Here is a 17014-nt window from a genome sequence, read left to right as displayed (position 1 = left end):
TTTTAGAACCAACTTACAGCTCTAGCTTTTTTCCACCATTCATCATCCATAGCAATAGTCTTCTTTATAGGGTCCCAACCAGTCCCCGTTTGCCTCAGCATTTCTTCCATACCTTGAAATCTTCCTTCAACTTGTCCCATTTGTTCTTGATCTGAACCTTGGTAGCTACAATTCCAGCCCTTTCTTTGAACCCTTTCTCAACCTTAGCATAACCAAGTGCATTCAAGTGTGTGTTTGGCCGATTTCCTTTTCCAACTTGTTCAGCAAACAACATACAGAGCACTTAAGTGTTCTTCGAGTTCCAATCAATTTCAGGCATCTATCCAACACACAAATTTCATATTAGAAGGTATTAATCTACTTCACTAAAAATGGTATTGTCCATATTTTTCTAGTACAGACAATAAATTTTGGATTTCAAAATATCTACAAGCCGGTACTGTCCATATCTACAACAATGGTACTGTCCATATGTATACAAATGTATACAAATCAAACCAAGTTACCTAATGCAGCAAATTTGGTTGACAAGCAAATAAAAAAAACAAAATAAATCAGAATTGAAAAAAAATACCTTGTGAATGCAGCCGGCGGGAGATCTCCTCCTGACATGGTTGGATGGCGGCTGGACGGCTGTTAGCGGGGCTCTGCGGCTGGCGGCGAGGCTAGAGTGGCAGGTGGCAGTCGGCGGGGCATTGACGAGGGCGGCAGTCGGCAGGGCTCGGGCGGTACGCGACGGTTGATGGGGCTAGGTGGCTGGGCAAGGCTAGGAGGCCGACGGCGGGCCTTGGGCCGCCGGTGGCGAGGGTGGACGGCGGCCGCTAGTGTGGGTGGTGGCGGCGGCGGTCGAAACAGGAGCAGGACGGAGAAAAACAAGCAGGGGGGAGTCTCGGAGGAAAAGAACGAACTATTTTTTTTAACCAGTGGCATTGGTGGGTAATTACCCACCAACTCCACGAGGAGGTTCAAAAGAGGTGGTTTTGGAGCTGCAAAAGAGGTGCTCCAAAGTTCCATTCCTATTTGCACTACAGTTCCGTGAAGTTAGCAACTCCATAGAATTTTGGAGCTGAGATTTTTAGCTGAAATTTTTGCTGAAGTTGCTGAAATGGAGCCATGCTAAACATACCCCCTACATCACGAGTAAGCTCTAAAACGAGCCTGCTTATAGATGCGAACGCGGTGACCATGGCTGAAAGGCGTCAACGCGCGCACGGGCGGGCGCGGCCGAAAGCTGGGAGTTCGAGAGCCTTTGGCTTGTCGAACACGGTCATCAATTCATCATAGTGTGTATCCCGATCGCTTTCCGTGTGATTCACTCCTCTGCTACCTCTCTTTGGCAGCCGCCTCCTTTACTTCTCAATCTCTCCTCTTCACACAGCAATCAATCGGATACTACAGCAAGCGCCAAAAGTTCAGAGTTGGTTGTGGTCAGTTGGATTGGATATACTTGGATACGCTTTGCGGTCAGAGGCTTACTTGGCACGCGTCATGGGGAAAGCCCAAGAAATCGATCAGCGATCATCATGGAGCATAGGGGAGGAGCGGCAGGTGTTGCACGGAACAGTGAGTGCTCCTGTCAGAGTTCGCCCACACCCTGATTCTGACCAGACGGTGAGCCCAGGCAAGCCCACGAGCACGGAGCACCTGCCATACTTTCCCCCAGAGGCCCATATCGCCGACCCATCACACATGCCTCTTCCTGTTCCGGTGGTTGTTCCGACGAACCACAGAGATACCCCAAAAGTGCTTCTTCCTCCCACTTCCAGACAACAAGTACACAACACCGTGCAAAGTGCAAACGTGAGTCGCGTCGGTACAATTATATGTACATCTACAGAAAGACAATCTCTGAGCTCCCAAACGTCCTCTCGGCTTGATTCAATCAACACTACTCTTGCTACAACAAAATGATACGACTAAACTAACGGGCGCCTGCTCCCAGCGTGCACATGACGAGATTCAGGTAGAGGAGCCACTTCAGTCGCCTGGCCGGGGGGCCAGTTTAGTAGCGGCTGAATGCCAGTGTGCAGCGGAAACACGACAATCTGCTGAGCAAGCCCATCTGACAAGTGTGTGCAGCCCTGCAGTCTTTATGCCTTCTTGAAGAATGACATGATGCTCCCTTGCTTGGTGCCAGTGCCGGCCTTCGCAGGTTTCTTGCTGCCTGCTGCTTTGCTTGGAGCTTTGCTCTTGTCAGCGTTTGCTGCTGGCTGTGGCTTGCTTGAAGGAGCCGCCCTGACAGAATATTAGAGGCTAATGAGAAGCAGCAGTAGGTATTAGCAATGCAGTGAAACCAGAAACGAGGACACTGGCACAAGCTATCTGATAGTATGATGATGATCCTAACACAAAACGAGCATCAGGTCAGGGAGGTGCTGCTCTTCAATTGCATCTCTACTGATATGTCTGTTTTTTTAGATCAATATTAAGGAATTTCAAGAAGCCAATAGATCTAAGCAACAACAGATTGGCAGATGCTTCTGCCTCACAGGTTAATCCTCCAGGCAGATTTGTATAAAAAAACAGCCAGTTCCAAAAGTAAAGCGGAAAATGGATAGGAAGTCAGGTATCTGAGGAAGACTGAATGATTCAGTAATCAACTGATAGGTACTGAGCAGTTTTTCTAGGATTAAGGTAACCTATTAATTCAGGCAATCAGGCATAAAATTAAGTAACCACAAAGCTTGATACTTTTTTACTATTACGTTATGAAAGAACTGCTGGTTGCCATCTAACATGCGGACAAGTCATTTGCTCAGGTTTCAAATTTCTCAGGCAATAATAAAGACAGATTAATAAACTTGGAAATATGCCAGCAGAGGTCTGGCCAAATGAAGTCACATTGGTTCACAAATTAACTGCCTTGCATCATCTGTTTTAGGTCAATTTCCCTCTAATTAGACTAAAAATGTTGTAGTCATTTTACAAAAGGAACTATGACAGGATAGACAGATCACTTTGCAGATTTTTCTCTGCTAATTTGGGATCACCCAGCCAAACAAAGTCTAGATAAATAGGACTTGAAAAATTGATGCTATTGCAACTCCAGCTAAACAAGTGTTTCTTATTGTAAACTATATAAGTTTTTTTTTATAATTATGCTTATATGGGTAGCATACTAAACTCAACATGCAATTTTCCTTTTTTTTCTCTCTCCTGATTATCAAGGCAAGAAAAGATGGTTTGTGATAAGAGAGCCGAATGATATTCGCTTCACTCCCAGTACCAACTGCCATCGTACGGTTTCAAGTATAAACATGCAAATATAATTTCATTGATCACGATTATCAAGAAATTTCACATGTTACAAAATAAAAAGAAGTCCATTACCTGCTCGCAGTAGTAGTGTTCGCATTCTTCTCTGTCTTGTCACCAGCAGAAGCTTCACCCTCCCAGACAACCTCAGTAACTGAAAAAGATTATAAGCAATTATAAGCAAAACTTCAACAAGTTTAGAATCATGCATTCATGCTGCCAAATCAGAAAAGCATATGGGATAACAAGCAAAAGGATACGTGATAATAACAACATCTATCATGGGAACCTATAAAAAATTGTGGACTCTATGAATGCAATCAGACTAAAAGTAAAATAATCTAGATCTTAAGAAAATGTTCAGTGTTTTGATAACTACAACATTTGACTATAGGATCATAAACAACATTTGGCTATAGCATCATAACATATTATTTTTAGTTGCAGATTGCTAAAATAATTTTGCACCAGGTCAACATTTCGACACAGCATGTCAGCAGAATTATGATGTGCGTTGTGCGGCATTGGAGTTTGCTTTCTTATTGCAGAGTTTACTTTTGCACTTGCCAGTAAGCATTAAAAAAGAAAGAAAGACTGAGTATGCCTAGTGTCAATCTAACTACCTTCCCTTCCTCGCTCATCTATACGTGTCTTCAAAACCTTTCTTCTCTTCGGTGAGGTGGAAGCAGGCTCAGCTGTGGAATCCTGCTTATTGTCATTGATTGGAGGATCACTGCTCTTTTCTTTTAAAGTAATCCCAGAATAATTTATAGTATTGACACTTTTACTTTTACATTCTGAAGTTAACTCAAAATCCAACCCCCTTGAGCAACCTTTCACATTGCTTGGTATATCTTCTTTATTTTCCATGTTCTTTTGATCTGCTTCAGTGTCTTCAGCAGTTTGGGTAACAGGGTCTGGGGCTTGCGGTTTTGGTAGCTCAGGAGATGCAATGCTTACAATATTGTCATCTTCCTCATCATCTGAAAAATCAAAAACTGCTCTTCTCTTTCTGTTACTTGCATTGCCAGAGCCCCTCCTGTACTTTAGTCCCTGTTCGTCATCACTGCTATCAGCATCTGCTTCTTCCTTTGCACATATTTGTGCATCAGCAGTAGCTGAAAATATTGACAGCGTGAGATATACAGTAGTAAGCTACAAAGAATATAGACTAGATGTATGCTCAGAGTTATACGCAATGAAAGTAAAGGAAAAATATTAAACATGAACATTTGTGGGACATACCTGCAACACTTGCTACAGCTGCAGGATTAGTGGTAGCTGGAGGCTTCGGTTTTGCTGATGCACGGCCCCACATGTTAGCCAGCGATCCACCATTACCAGGCATGGCCTTGCCATTCTGAGCTTTATTTTTGTTTGCATGGGCAACAATTGATGGTTCTTTGGAAACAGGAGCATTGGCAGCTTTATCTAATACTGTGAAACTATCCTTCTCAGACTTATTGCCTGCTCCCTGCTTTAGACTAGACACTCCAGGCAAATCCTGCTGCCGAGCAGTAACAGACTGCTCCTTTGGGGTAACACTAGGTTTTGACTGTGCAGCTACCGCAGCACCATTTACAGGCTTTGGTGGCAATGAGCTCACATGCTTCCCACTGGATGTTCGCTTGACAAAAGAATTGAAAACACCACAAAATCTGCACATAATTGAGAATAATGATCATGGATAAAAGTAACATATACGACATGCATATAAAACGCAAAGTTTGCATCAGGGTGTTACCATTGAAATTTAGCTATTGTTATATATTACTGTATCTCCATCTCTATGTGTTTAGTAATGTATTTTCATCTGGTTATGCCTTCACTTACAATTCCTTTCTAGGTAGTAGGTATACCTACTTGACACTTGGGAGGAAAACCAAGGGGGCTAAGAGAACAATACCTATTATCTCTCAAACAGTTCTCTTCATCAAAAGGTTGGTTGAAAAGCTCTTCTGCCTGAACAAATTCAGGATTCCATAGTACCGCAGTATCTTTTGGAATAGATGCCTGGATACTGTAGACCTGAACCGAACAAGAATCTTTGAATGCTTGTCTTGCTTCTGCATGGAACAAAGATATTAACTATTCAGGTAAGAAGTTTGGCACTACAAAACAGCATATCTCTAGGGAATGAAGACAAGAAACATTTCAGATCCAACATTTATCTTAGAGGGGAAGCCTTAATTTTGGAAAATGCACCATAAGAATAGAAATTCATGCATTACCTTCAAGTTTTGGGCCTGAAGTGAGCTTTACACAATAATTTTGGGGATTATTCTTCAGCCACCCTGACACACTGTAAATCACTTGGAGGTCGGCTCCATTTTTGTCGACAAACTCCTGAAGCAACCTGAATGATATTTGGAAACTACATAAGTCGCGCTCATGATATTACAGTTTTCCAGGGCAAATGTTATAAGGCTGAAATGTTACCTCTTGGCATCATTTGATGATACAGAGAAGTTCCGACTAAGCCATTTATACGAAATCTGTTACAGAAGCACAAAGAAAATGTTGGAACATTGGCACTGGGAAAAGTATATCAATAACAAAAAACCTAACAATGGAGACAAACTAGAGGAGTAAGCAACAATCCCAAGTAGCAAAGGCATATCATGGCTTCATCATATTCAGTTCAAGTAACACAATGTGCTTTCATCACTCCTGTGGACAAACTCATCAAACGTAGATATCTCATTAACCCATTTTCATCATTTGTGAGAATGCCACGCAGAACAGAATTAGACAAACCTAAACCAATTATAATATGACAACTCAGCGAATCGCATCCGCAGGTTTCAGCGAGGAGTTGCAGTAAATCACATCTTAGTGTTAAAAGAAACATGAATCAAATTACCTAGTAATCTATATTCGATACAGGAGCTAAGTACAATGCACAAATGAAACTCATGCCATTTTTCTCTTTATTCTTTGATTTTTATTCTAAGAACGGAGAGTGCACTGCATCAACAAATATGCAGGAAGCAATGCAATTTTGCGCTATTTCCTCACACAGTCAGACAGTGGTAACCAGAACAAACCATAATCGTAACAAGCATCAGCAACAACCTCAGAAAGTTGACCTCGCCCTAACCACGCCAAAATGAGCAACAAAACCGACGGAATCCATGGCATCTAAACCCCCAATCCTAGGAATCTACGGAACAGCTCAGCCACGCTCCGCGAAATCGAGCGGAGAATTTAGAGAAAGGGGTCGATTCCATCATTACCACGCGAAGCGGGTCGGAGAAGAGGGCGTGGATCTGGGGCAGCAGGTCGAGCAGCGACTGGTCCACGGCCCCTCCCGCCATCCTCCCGCGCCAGAAGGTTCTAGAACCCTCCGCGCCTAGAGTTCTCCGAATCGAGGGGAAGAGGAAGGTTCTACAATCGAGGGAACTAGGGTTTCCGAATCGGGGGAAGAAGAAGGGCCGCGAGGAGGGGCGCCGCGCGCGGGATTGGATTGGATTGGAACGGCCGAACAGAGGCCACCAGAGGCGGTTTCCCGCCTCTCTAATTTCTTGGCGGCAGGCATTGGACCGGATCCCCCCGCCCCCGCGTTCTGGTGCACGGGTCACTGACAACACGGACCACGAGGAAATCAGTCCTTCGGTGGGCACTCCTGTCATTCGGGGGTCGTGATGGCATCGGAGGCGCATTGCGCTTGTCCGCCTTGGAAGCGGATGGCTACTTGACGCGAGGCGGTTATCGTAGGGTAGCCCGCGCGTCAGCCAGACACCCCTCGTCTCTGGGCCCTGGGCCTCTGGCTCGGTGAGGCTATCGCGGCGGGCCGGCTGGCGGCTGCCTATGATTCCGGCAAGACACATCCCATCTTTCTCAGACGAGGGACGACTTTTTCTTTTTTTTACGAGTGACGATTTTTCACGCCTCGTGTTGCAATCACTCTGCAAATAATTTTTAGCTACTTTAGCATTTGCATGAAGCGCAGTAAACAATCAAGAACAAGTCAACATCATTTGCCATCGTTTAGTTACCGCTCGCTACACAACGATGGTCGATGGTAAGCCAGCACTAAACAATCCGCATGTCAGTATACGACGACATGCATTATAAAAATAAGAGAGTGTGTCTATTTATCGGTCGATCGAATTTTATAACGTTGCATATATTATTCTTTAATATTATATATTATTCTTTAATATTGCAGATGTTATTCTCCTCTGTTACATATAAATGAAATATGAAGTATTATGCATGATACGAGAATAATACATTAAAACATAGTAAATATCATATGTAACATCAAGAAAATCTGCCACATTTCCTTCCCTAAGATCACAAAATATTTTGAAATATCGAGAATAATATTTGCAACAACCAATGACAATATTTGCAATATCAAAAAATTTGACTGATTTTCTTCTAAAAATCTGTCGGCGGATAAAAAAAGATGGAACAGCTCTAGTAAACGAGGCAGAAAAGATGATGACTTCTGTTCTGCAACAAGCAATGACAGCAACAAACGGGTTAATGCCATACTCCTACGTACTCATCTTCCTCAAGGAGCTGGAGGAACTCTTCCATTCGGGGGACGAGGCCTTCCGACGGCGGGTGCTTCTTGGCCACCCTGGCGAGACGCTTAATCCACTCCGTGTCCGGGTCGTACCTATGGAGCCTCCCCGCCCGATGGTACTCCTCCATCGTCATGTCGATGTATGCCTACGCGTCCGCGATCGCCGCCCGGACGAACTCCCGTTTCATCGCCTCCCACCGCTCCCGCGAAGTTAGATTCGTTCTCTCCAGAGGGCGAGCGGAGATGCTATGGGCCTTGGCCTTCCTCTTTACTTCTTCCGGCGGAGGACGGTGCAGGTCCTCCTCGGCCCTGTCCCTCTCTGACCCTGCGTGCTCCATGCCTCTCGATCTGGCTTGAGATCTCGGTCACCGAATTCTCCAAGATATATCTTCTACCTCGTGCGTTGTTGGATCAATCTGTAGCTGCATCGTAACCTTTCTGTTTTCAACGGGCAGAACCGGAGTTGTATACGGATCAAGCACTGCTAATTGGATTGAGTTTCTTTTGGAAGTTGTTTAGATTGGTTATTAATAGGCTAATTCATCAAATTGTTTGGTTTGGTTTGGATTCCTCCTAAGAGGAAATAGTTTGGGAGTAGTTTAGAGTGGGTTGCATTGGTTTGATTCACAAAACAATTTAACGATCCGATTCTTGATGTGGGCCCACATATAAGTTTGTCGGTGCGGAATCTGGTCGACAAGTAAATATTAGTAGTTTTGTCGTACGTTAGATCGGTTATGGCCTAGCACGCAATGACACATGATTTATACTGGTTCGGGCAATGTGCCCTATGTTCAGTTCGAGGTCGGTCGGTTGACTGTATTCCTGAGCCCAGGTGCTTGAAGTTTGTAGTGGGAGTAAGGCCCGGTCCTGCTCTGGTTCGAGTGGAGGAGAGTGACGTGGGCTTGAATGTGCGCTAAGTGTTGGAGAGAGTGTTCGAGTGCGTATGAGTGTCAGAGTGTCTTGAGAGAGCCAGAGAGTCTCCCTCCCCAAGGGAGAGAGAGCACACCTCCCTTTATAGTTCAAGGGGATGGCCTTACTAGTCTAAGAGAGGGAGAGAAAAGGTGCACGAGTGCTGCCTAATCTTGTTAGTGCCCACGTCTCGGGTACGGGATGGCCATCGCCCTCCATCCCTGTTCATCTCATTTGGTCGCTCCGTCATGACAGGTAGGTAGCATAGTGTTCGCTTGACATGGTGGGATGGCACTGTGCAGTGCGTGCACAGGGTGTGGTGGGGTACGGTCTTCTGTATGGTAGTTTACTTGAGTGCCTCTCCTTATTCGTTTCACCTACTCCCCTAGCCTATACCAAGCGGGCGTCCCCGGTCGGCCCCGACCGTGTCGGTCGGGGGAGCGGTGTGAGTCGGTCCGGCATATCCCCAGTTGAGGGAGCTCGGTCGGAGTCGGACCGTGGTACCGACCGGGCCTCTTGGCTGGAGGCACCGGTCGGTGGCCGGATCATGGTCTCAGCCGGGCATTGCATATCTGGACCGGCCCAGGCGTGCATTATCGTTGCGCCTCTTGTTGGGCTATGCGTTGTGGAAAAGCGGACCCATTGGGGACCCCGGGTCTATGGACCCATCAGCAGCCCTCAAGACCCTTTGTGGCTTTTTGAAGCCGTGAAAGGGCTTGTTGGATTTTGATTGGTAGGTTGCTGCCCTGTTAGGAGGGACAAACGGGAGCGTCGTTCAGCTTTGTTTTGAGCCGCATGTGAACACTAGCTCTGGATTCCTGACGATAAGGATAAGCTTCGCGCGGATACCTTACCGTCGCCTTGTGCCTAGGATGGTAGCCGGTGGCCTGGCTACAAATAGGACTGCTTATGCATCTGGAGTCCTCATGGCTTGAGTTATAGCGCTGGTTGGTTTGAGGCTTTTATTCTTCGCTAGGGGTAGCTTCGGCTATACTTCATGATGCCGGAAGACTTCTCGTAATGGGTGCTCAGATGCTCCTTCCCTTCGTAGTCTCTTTGGGTATGTCCAGGGGCCACGATGCTAGAAGAATTCTCGTAAGGAGAGAGCATTATGCATCCCGACCGGGTCTTGTCCCAGTTGCTACAAAGTGAGGAGAGAACTTTGTTCGAGCGCAGCTTTCTTACATGCGCTCTTTCTTCTCCTAACGCCCTGACACTTCTTGCTTTGAGGTGTAGAGCAGCCCCGAGGCTATTCACGCACGCTTTGCATGATACTGTAAAAGCCTTTTTTTTAGCTTAATGAAAGCTTTCATTGTTATATGTTTCCTATGCCCATCGCGCCGTGGAGGCGGGTTGTCATTGGGACTTTGGCGTTTTCCCCCTTTGTTTGCGGTGCTGTGTAGGGTTGCTGAGTAGGATCAGGTGCCCATCCCTCGAGGAGAGGATTGGCGAAGGTTGCGGAGGCACACCGAGTAGATATTGGCGCCCAGCCCCCGAGGAAAGGACTGGCAAAGGCCGCGGAGGCACGTCGAGTAGGTATAGGCACCCAGCCCCTAAGGAGAGGACTGGCGAAGGCCGCGGAGGCGCGTCGAGTAGGTATAGGTGCCTAGCCCCCGAGAAGAGGACTGGCGAAGACTGTGAAGGTGCGTCGAGCAGATATAGGTGCCCAGCCCGGGGGGGGGGACTTTGCTGGTAGTCCGTCTTCTGTCAGGTTCGCGTGAGTGGACCCGGTGGGTCTAGCCCCTGAGCCTGCGGCTGACTGGGCAGTCGGTCTAAGGCTGAATCTTTCCAAGGTGGCGGACTCCTGTGTTCCCACCGGTCAGTATGAGGTGATCCCTATTGCGGGTTGGGGTGTCCATCTGTGCGTGTTCCTGACTGCGAACCGTGTCACCGATCAGATTCCCAAGTCGGGATCTGGCGGCTCGAGCCCCTGAGCCCCATTGGGCTCGGTCGGGGTCGCGTCTTTTCCTGCGTCACCCCGTCCGCGGTTTCCGCAACCGGAGGGGTTGAGCTGACGCCACTTGCCTCGATGGCTCGAGTGGTAGGCTCGATGAGCTCCTAACAGGCATGTCCGAGTGGAATCCAGGTCCATTGTTCGTGACGGGGTCGGCATAGCCCTCATGTGGTATTTCACTGCTCCTTGACCCGCCTCTCGGCAGATGCCCGAGCCGTCCGACCGACTCGGGCGGCCCGTTGGCCTCTCCTTGATGGAGATTCTATGGGCATGGCTCGTGGTCAAGATCGAATGAGAAGTTGAGATGACCCTGTCCGCTTCTGAGCGGGTAGGGCGGAGGCCGCTGGGGCTCATCTGCTTTTCCCCTAGCTCCGTTTGACGCGAGGCGGCCTTGAGTCCTTCGCGGACCAGCCTTCGAACCTCGGTCGGCCGCGACTTGTTTCGATTAAGCTGGATATTGCTTTGTGACATGATGCAAAGCAATGTAATGCGATGATTGAATGTATGAATGAATGCATGCATGCATGAGATGGATGAATGAAATGAATGAGTGCTCTTGTACTGGGAAAGAGAACGGAGGGTCGGTAAAATTATCTCGGTCGGGTTTCTAGGCATCGCCCCTCCCACGATTTCCGCAACCGGAGGGGTTGAACCGACACCACTTACCTCGACGGCTCGAGTGACAGGCTTGGGGAGCTCCTAACGGGGCATGCCCAAGTGGAATCCGGATCCGTCATTCATGACGGGGTCGATGTAGCCTTTGTGTGGTATTCCATTGCTCCTTACCCGTCTTTCGGCAAATGCTCGAGCCGTCCGACCAACTCGGGTGGCCCGTTGGCCTCTCCTCGATGGAGATTCTGACGATGGACCCCTCCAAACCCTGCCTGGGAAGGTAGAGGGTCTTTTGAGTCGCGGTGATGCCCATTTTGCCTTTTACTGACTCGGCTTCTCGTGCAGCCTTGGAGTCGAACTTGGAGATGACCCGAGCAGCGGTCGGTCGGAGTAAGGAGGCGATGGCCTGGTCCCTGGAGGAGCGAGCTGCCCTTGAGGGAGAGCTTGACCAACTCCACAACGTGGCACAAGTGGTGGTTGTTGAGGTGCTCGAATCGGGCCCGAGCACCAACGCGCCCGCCATCCAGCTCGCGGAGATCCCGGATGAGGTTGAGGCGTTCATCTCCAAAGGCGTGTTCTACGGGGCGTCGAGGGTGCTGACGTCAGTGGTGACCCACCATCCAACCCTAAACTTCAAGGCCATCTGCGGAGGGTATGCTGATGGATGGAGCACGGACAAGATCCAGGTGCTGGGGGAGAGCTTGGTGCCGCACACGCAGGCGGTCACCGAGCATACCACCCCGTAGTGGGTGACGGAGGCTCGCCGCTCAGAGGAGGCTGCAGGCGTGGGTCAGGAAGGCATCGCCAATCCTAATGAAGCGGTGGAGACCGGGTCGGAGTAGAATGTCATCCCGACCACAACTGAGACGCCTTCATCCACGCCAACCGCGTCGCCAGCCAACGCGACCGGGGGGCAGTCGTAGAATTTCATAGAAGTAGTTAGCTCTTTGTATTATGATGAATTTCGCGGGGGACTGAGAGTCCCCAAATGAACAATTTAAGTTTTTTGTGATCATATTAAACATGAAGGGGAGCTTGTCCCGCCCGTCCTCATTTTTGCCCTTAAGTAATTCTACTTCTTACCCTTTTTCTTTCAAACCTGCCCGTTGACCGTAGGCTGCAACTTTTTGAACCCGAGCATGGCATGCGAGGCTCAGCTGCTCGTAACCGTAGGTCATGGCGGGGTTTGGTCGGTCAGGAGGCTGAAGCGTAAGTTACTTAGGGTAGTCAGAAGAACGGGACACCCTTTCGTTCGGGCGCGGTGCGTGATTGCACGAAAGTAAGGAGGGGGTGGTACCATACCCCCGTGGAGCCCCCGAGCGACCCAGGCCGAGAGTGCTTGGGATGGGGCGCTATAGGAGAGTGTCGAATGAAAATGACTATTAAAAACCAAGTTAGGGAAAGAAACGATGTAATTGTTCAATGTTTCATGAGTTGGTTAGGTTGTTGCCGTCGTTGTCCTTCAGTGGGTAGGCGCCTGGTCAGATCACCTTGGCCACCGTGTACGGTCCTTCTTGGTCTTCTTGCCCTGATGTGCGGAGGGGCCCTTATCCTGGACCTCATGCTTGGCCTTGCCCTTGTCCCGACCTCTGTTGAAGACCACCCCGACCGCCTCCTCACCGGAGGCATGGTTTGTGGCGATGTCAAGCAGGTCACGGGTGGTACGGGGCTTCAAGCAGCTGAGCTTGTGGACTGGGGTCTTGCAAGTTGTTCCAGAGAGGAACACACTGATGACGCGTCGATGACATCAGGAAGGGAGTTGGATTGCCTTGAGAACCTATGGATGTAATCCTGCAGGGACTCGTCGGGCTCCTGCTTGCAGCTCTTGAGGTCCCAAGAATTCCCAGAATAGACGTACATACCCTGAAAGTTCCCGACGAAGACCTTCTTGAGGCCCGCCCAGTCGTGGATGCTATTGGGCGGTAGGAATTCGAGCCATGCCCGAACAAACTTCTCTACGCAGATGGGGAGGTACTGGATGATGAAGTAATCATCATCCGCTCCGCTAGCTGGGCAGGTGAGCTGGAAGTCTTCGAGCCATACACTAGGGTTCGTCTCCCCAGTGTACTTGGCAATGTTGGTGGGTGGTCGGAAGCACTACGGAAATGGCAATTTCTTAATGCGGCGACCAAAGGCCCGTGGTCCCGGGCGGTTCGAGCTAGGACTCCGGTCGCCGTATCGGTCACTTGGTTGGCCGCCACGCCTAGGGTGCGTCTCCTCGTACTCCTCGGCAGGCCGGCTGGGGCCTACACCGCCCACGCTCGCCGCCACCTGGTGGACATCGACGTCATGTTGAGCCAGATGTTGGGTGTTGATGACGATGCTAGCGTCACGGTTCGGCCTGAGCCGCTTGCGGACATGCGATCGGTCGTGGAGTAGGTGCCGAGTCGGGTTGCGGCACAACCGCGACGCCCTGCCCTGCTCGAGGCGGCTGCTGTGGTGGGTGGACAGAGCGATTCGACTGGTGCAGCCCCAACACCCCGGTCGGTCAAGAGGCCGCATGCCGCTGTCGCGGCGCGGACCTCTCCGCCTGCTAGACAGCGGCGGTCTTCACCAGTGCCCGAAGGTTCCGGTGGATCGCTTGCTCCTGGGGGTCGGCGGGCTTAGGGAGGCTGCGTAGTAGCATCACCGCGGCAGTGATGTTCTGGCCAGCCCGAGCGAACTAAGGGGGATTGTCTCCCCCCGGCGAGGATGTTGTGCTGGATTTGGCGGGAGCAGCCTCGAGCGCCGCTTGCCGGGTTGCACATGTGCGGCTCAGAGCTCTGCGCTGGGTGCGCTGGCGCAGGTGTTTGTCAGCTCTGTTGCCGCTGTTGCGGCTCGTCGCTGCGCTCCTGTGCGCGCGCCAAGGCCTCCGCATGATGGTCTGGGAGGGTGTGAGTCTGCCGGGCCCCCACCACCTCCAATGGCTGTCCCGGGGCATCCGCCATGGCGCACTCCCGGGACTGGGGATGACTAGGTGCCATAAAGTCGCTGATGCTGGAGCCGTCGCTCTCAACCTCTTCATCGCAGAGGTCATGAAAGGAGGCAGGGGCATAGCCCACCATCCCCACAAACTCGGACGTGAGAGGGGGCGGCGTTATGGCCCTCCGAAGCCCCTGTGCATCCGCGTCCACGGGGGATGCGAGGCCGTAGGGAAACCGACCACGTGGCGAGCACGGCGGAGACATGGGGTCCCTACGGAGAGCTAGCGGAAAGTGTTGAACAGTGAATATTGGACGATGTCTATGTCACTCACCGTGGGGTTCAAGCCCAATGTGGACTCGAGGTGGAGCGCAAGAGCCTCGACGTCGATGTCGTCTAGTGGCTCGGGATCCGTGGAGGGCGCTCCTCCTCCTGGGGATGCTGGGGCGGGCGCCTCCTCACGGAGGCAAAGTACACTGAGCTGGTCGGCGACGAAGTCCAAGCTCCCGAAGCGGAAAGTCTGGGACGACGTGAAGAAGGGTGGAACCCACATCCCCCCGAGTGGGGGCGCGGGAAACTCCAGCGAGCTGAAGCGAATCGTATCGCTCGAGCTCGCCATGCCAAAAGCGGCAGGAAGTGGCCATCCGATGACCGAAGACGCGAATGCACGGCGTTCTCCCCACGGATGGCGCTAACTGTCAGTGTGGAATCTGGCCGACAAGTAAATGTTAGTAGTTTTGCTGTGCGTTAGATCGGACATGGCCTAGCACGCAATGACACAGGATTTATACTTGCTCAGGCAATGTGCCCTATGTCCAATTCAAGGTCGGTTGTCGACTCTATTCCTGAGCCCAGGTGATCGAAGTTTGCAGTGGGGGTACAAATGGGTGAGGGATGAGAAGGGGGTGTCCGAGACCCGGTCGTGCTCTGGTCCGAGTGGAGGAGGGTGACGGGGGCTTGAACGTGTGCTAAGTGTTGGAGAGAGTGTTCAAGTGCGTATAAGCGTCGGAGTGTGTCGAGAGAACTAGAGAGTCTCCCCGCGAGGGAGAGAGTGCGCGCCCCCTTTATAGTTCAAGGGGACGGCCTTACAAGTTAGAGAGAGGGAGAGAAAAGGTGCACGGGCGTGCCTAATCTTGCCAGTGCCCACGTCATCTGGTACGGGATGGCTATCGCCCTCCATTCCTGTTCATCTCGTACGGTCGCTCCGTCATGACAGGTAGGTAGCATAGTGTCCGCCTGACATGGCGGGGCGATAGTATGCAGTGCGTGCGTAGGGCGTGGCAGGGTACGGTCTTCTGTATGGTAGTTGACTTGAGTGCCTTTCCTTATCCGTTTCACCTACTCCCCGGGTGCATACCGAGCGGGTGTCCCCAGTCGGTTGTCCCGGTCGGTCCCGACCGTGTCGGTCGGGGGAGCGGTGTGAGTCGGTCCGGCGTATCCCCGGTCGGGGGAGCTCGGTCGGAGTCGGACTGTGGTCCTGGCCCCGACCAGAAGGCCTGATCGGGGTGCTGACTGTTCCTCCTAGCCGGAGGCGCCGGTTGGTGGTCGGATCACGGTCTCGGCCTAGCGTTGCATATCTGGACCAGCCTAGGCGTGCATTATCGCTTCGCCTCTCGTTGGACCAGGCGTTGTGGAAAAGCAGATCCATTGGAGATCCCAGGTCTATGTTCCCTTCAAAGTCCAATTATACTATTTTGCACAAAGTAGAGGACATTTAAACTGAGTTATAGCCAACAAATTTTGATCAATTTCACTAAAATTTTAAAGTGTGAACGCGAGGTTTTAATTATAGGGTTCGACTTTTGACCCGGGATCTACATGTATGTTTAGCCATACTATTTTACACAAAGTAGTGGGCAGTCAAATTGAGTCATCTCCAACAAACTTTGATGAATTTTGCTAAAATTTTAAGATGTGAACGCGAGGTTTTAATTCTAGGATGTGGCTCTTAACGCGGGGCCCAAATGTATATTTAGCCATACTATTTAACACAAAGTAGCGGGTAGTCAAACTTTGTCATCTCCAACAAATTTCGATCAATTTCGTTAAAATTTTAAGGTGTGAACACGACATTTTAGTTTAGAGTCCAGCTCTTGACGCAGGACCCACACGTCGGACTTACATTTATTTCAAATATATACGAGTTTTTTTTATATGAGCCCATAAGTTTATATAGCAAACTATAGTTTTTTTATAGCAAACCCATAGGTTGTATCAACTAATAGGTGAATTGGCTTGGGTTTAGATAATATAAATATGAGGTGAGTTGGGTTCAAAAAATAAATTAACTTGATGTGGATTGGGTGGATTAGAGTTGGATTACAATCCAATTAGCGGGCCTATACGGATGCGTCTGCTCTAACGGTAATACGATATACAATCAGAGTCGTAGATGAATCTTGGACCTCTGCGTGCCCTTGCTTTGCCACTGATTTCTTCACCGACATACGTGTATACGAGAACGGCAGGCCATGGACATGGAGTCCTTGCATGGTGTTGTTAGCAAGCAGTTTCACACGTCCTGCGGCTCTCCTTGAATGTAGCTAGATTAGTTAGCTCCATGACTGTGATGTACTTGTACAAAAGGCGTAAGCCTCTGATGAATACGATTGAGTTGTCCTCATTCTTCTCACCTCCGCTTACATGGTATCAGAGCCTCTGGTAACATCACTTCCCTCTCTCCCAACTCTTCCTCAACACGAATCGTTGTCGGTAATGGCACCTCTCTCCCAATTACCCACACTGGTTCTTCCTCTCTACCCACTACCTCCAATCCTCTCTTCCTGAACAATGTTCTTGTCTCTCCCTCACTCATCAAGAACCTTATTTCAGTTCGTGCTCTT

The 17014-nt window shown here is 49.9% G+C and overlaps 1 protein-coding gene across 1 annotated transcript; it reads right to left on the bottom strand.

Moving 5' to 3' along the window:
- Positions 1 to 1733: 1733 nt before the first annotated feature.
- Positions 1734 to 6793, bottom strand: LOC101752597 (protein IWS1 homolog A). Its single transcript, XM_004968511.3, has 8 exons — positions 6492 to 6793; positions 5695 to 5750; positions 5487 to 5611; positions 5162 to 5321; positions 4501 to 4913; positions 3879 to 4373; positions 3331 to 3409; positions 1734 to 2235 (listed from the first exon to the last, which is right to left on the bottom strand). Exons 1-8 carry the CDS (start codon positions 6570 to 6572, stop codon positions 2091 to 2093), a joined length of 1554 nt encoding a protein of 517 aa, XP_004968568.1. The 5' UTR covers positions 6573 to 6793; the 3' UTR covers positions 1734 to 2090.
- Positions 6794 to 17014: the final 10221 nt, after the last annotated feature.

Source organism: Setaria italica, chromosome V, assembly GCF_000263155.2.
Source record: "Setaria italica strain Yugu1 chromosome V, Setaria_italica_v2.0, whole genome shotgun sequence".
NCBI lineage: Eukaryota > Viridiplantae > Streptophyta > Magnoliopsida > Poales > Poaceae > Setaria > Setaria italica.
This window is presented reverse-complemented; position numbering and strand designations above follow the sequence as displayed.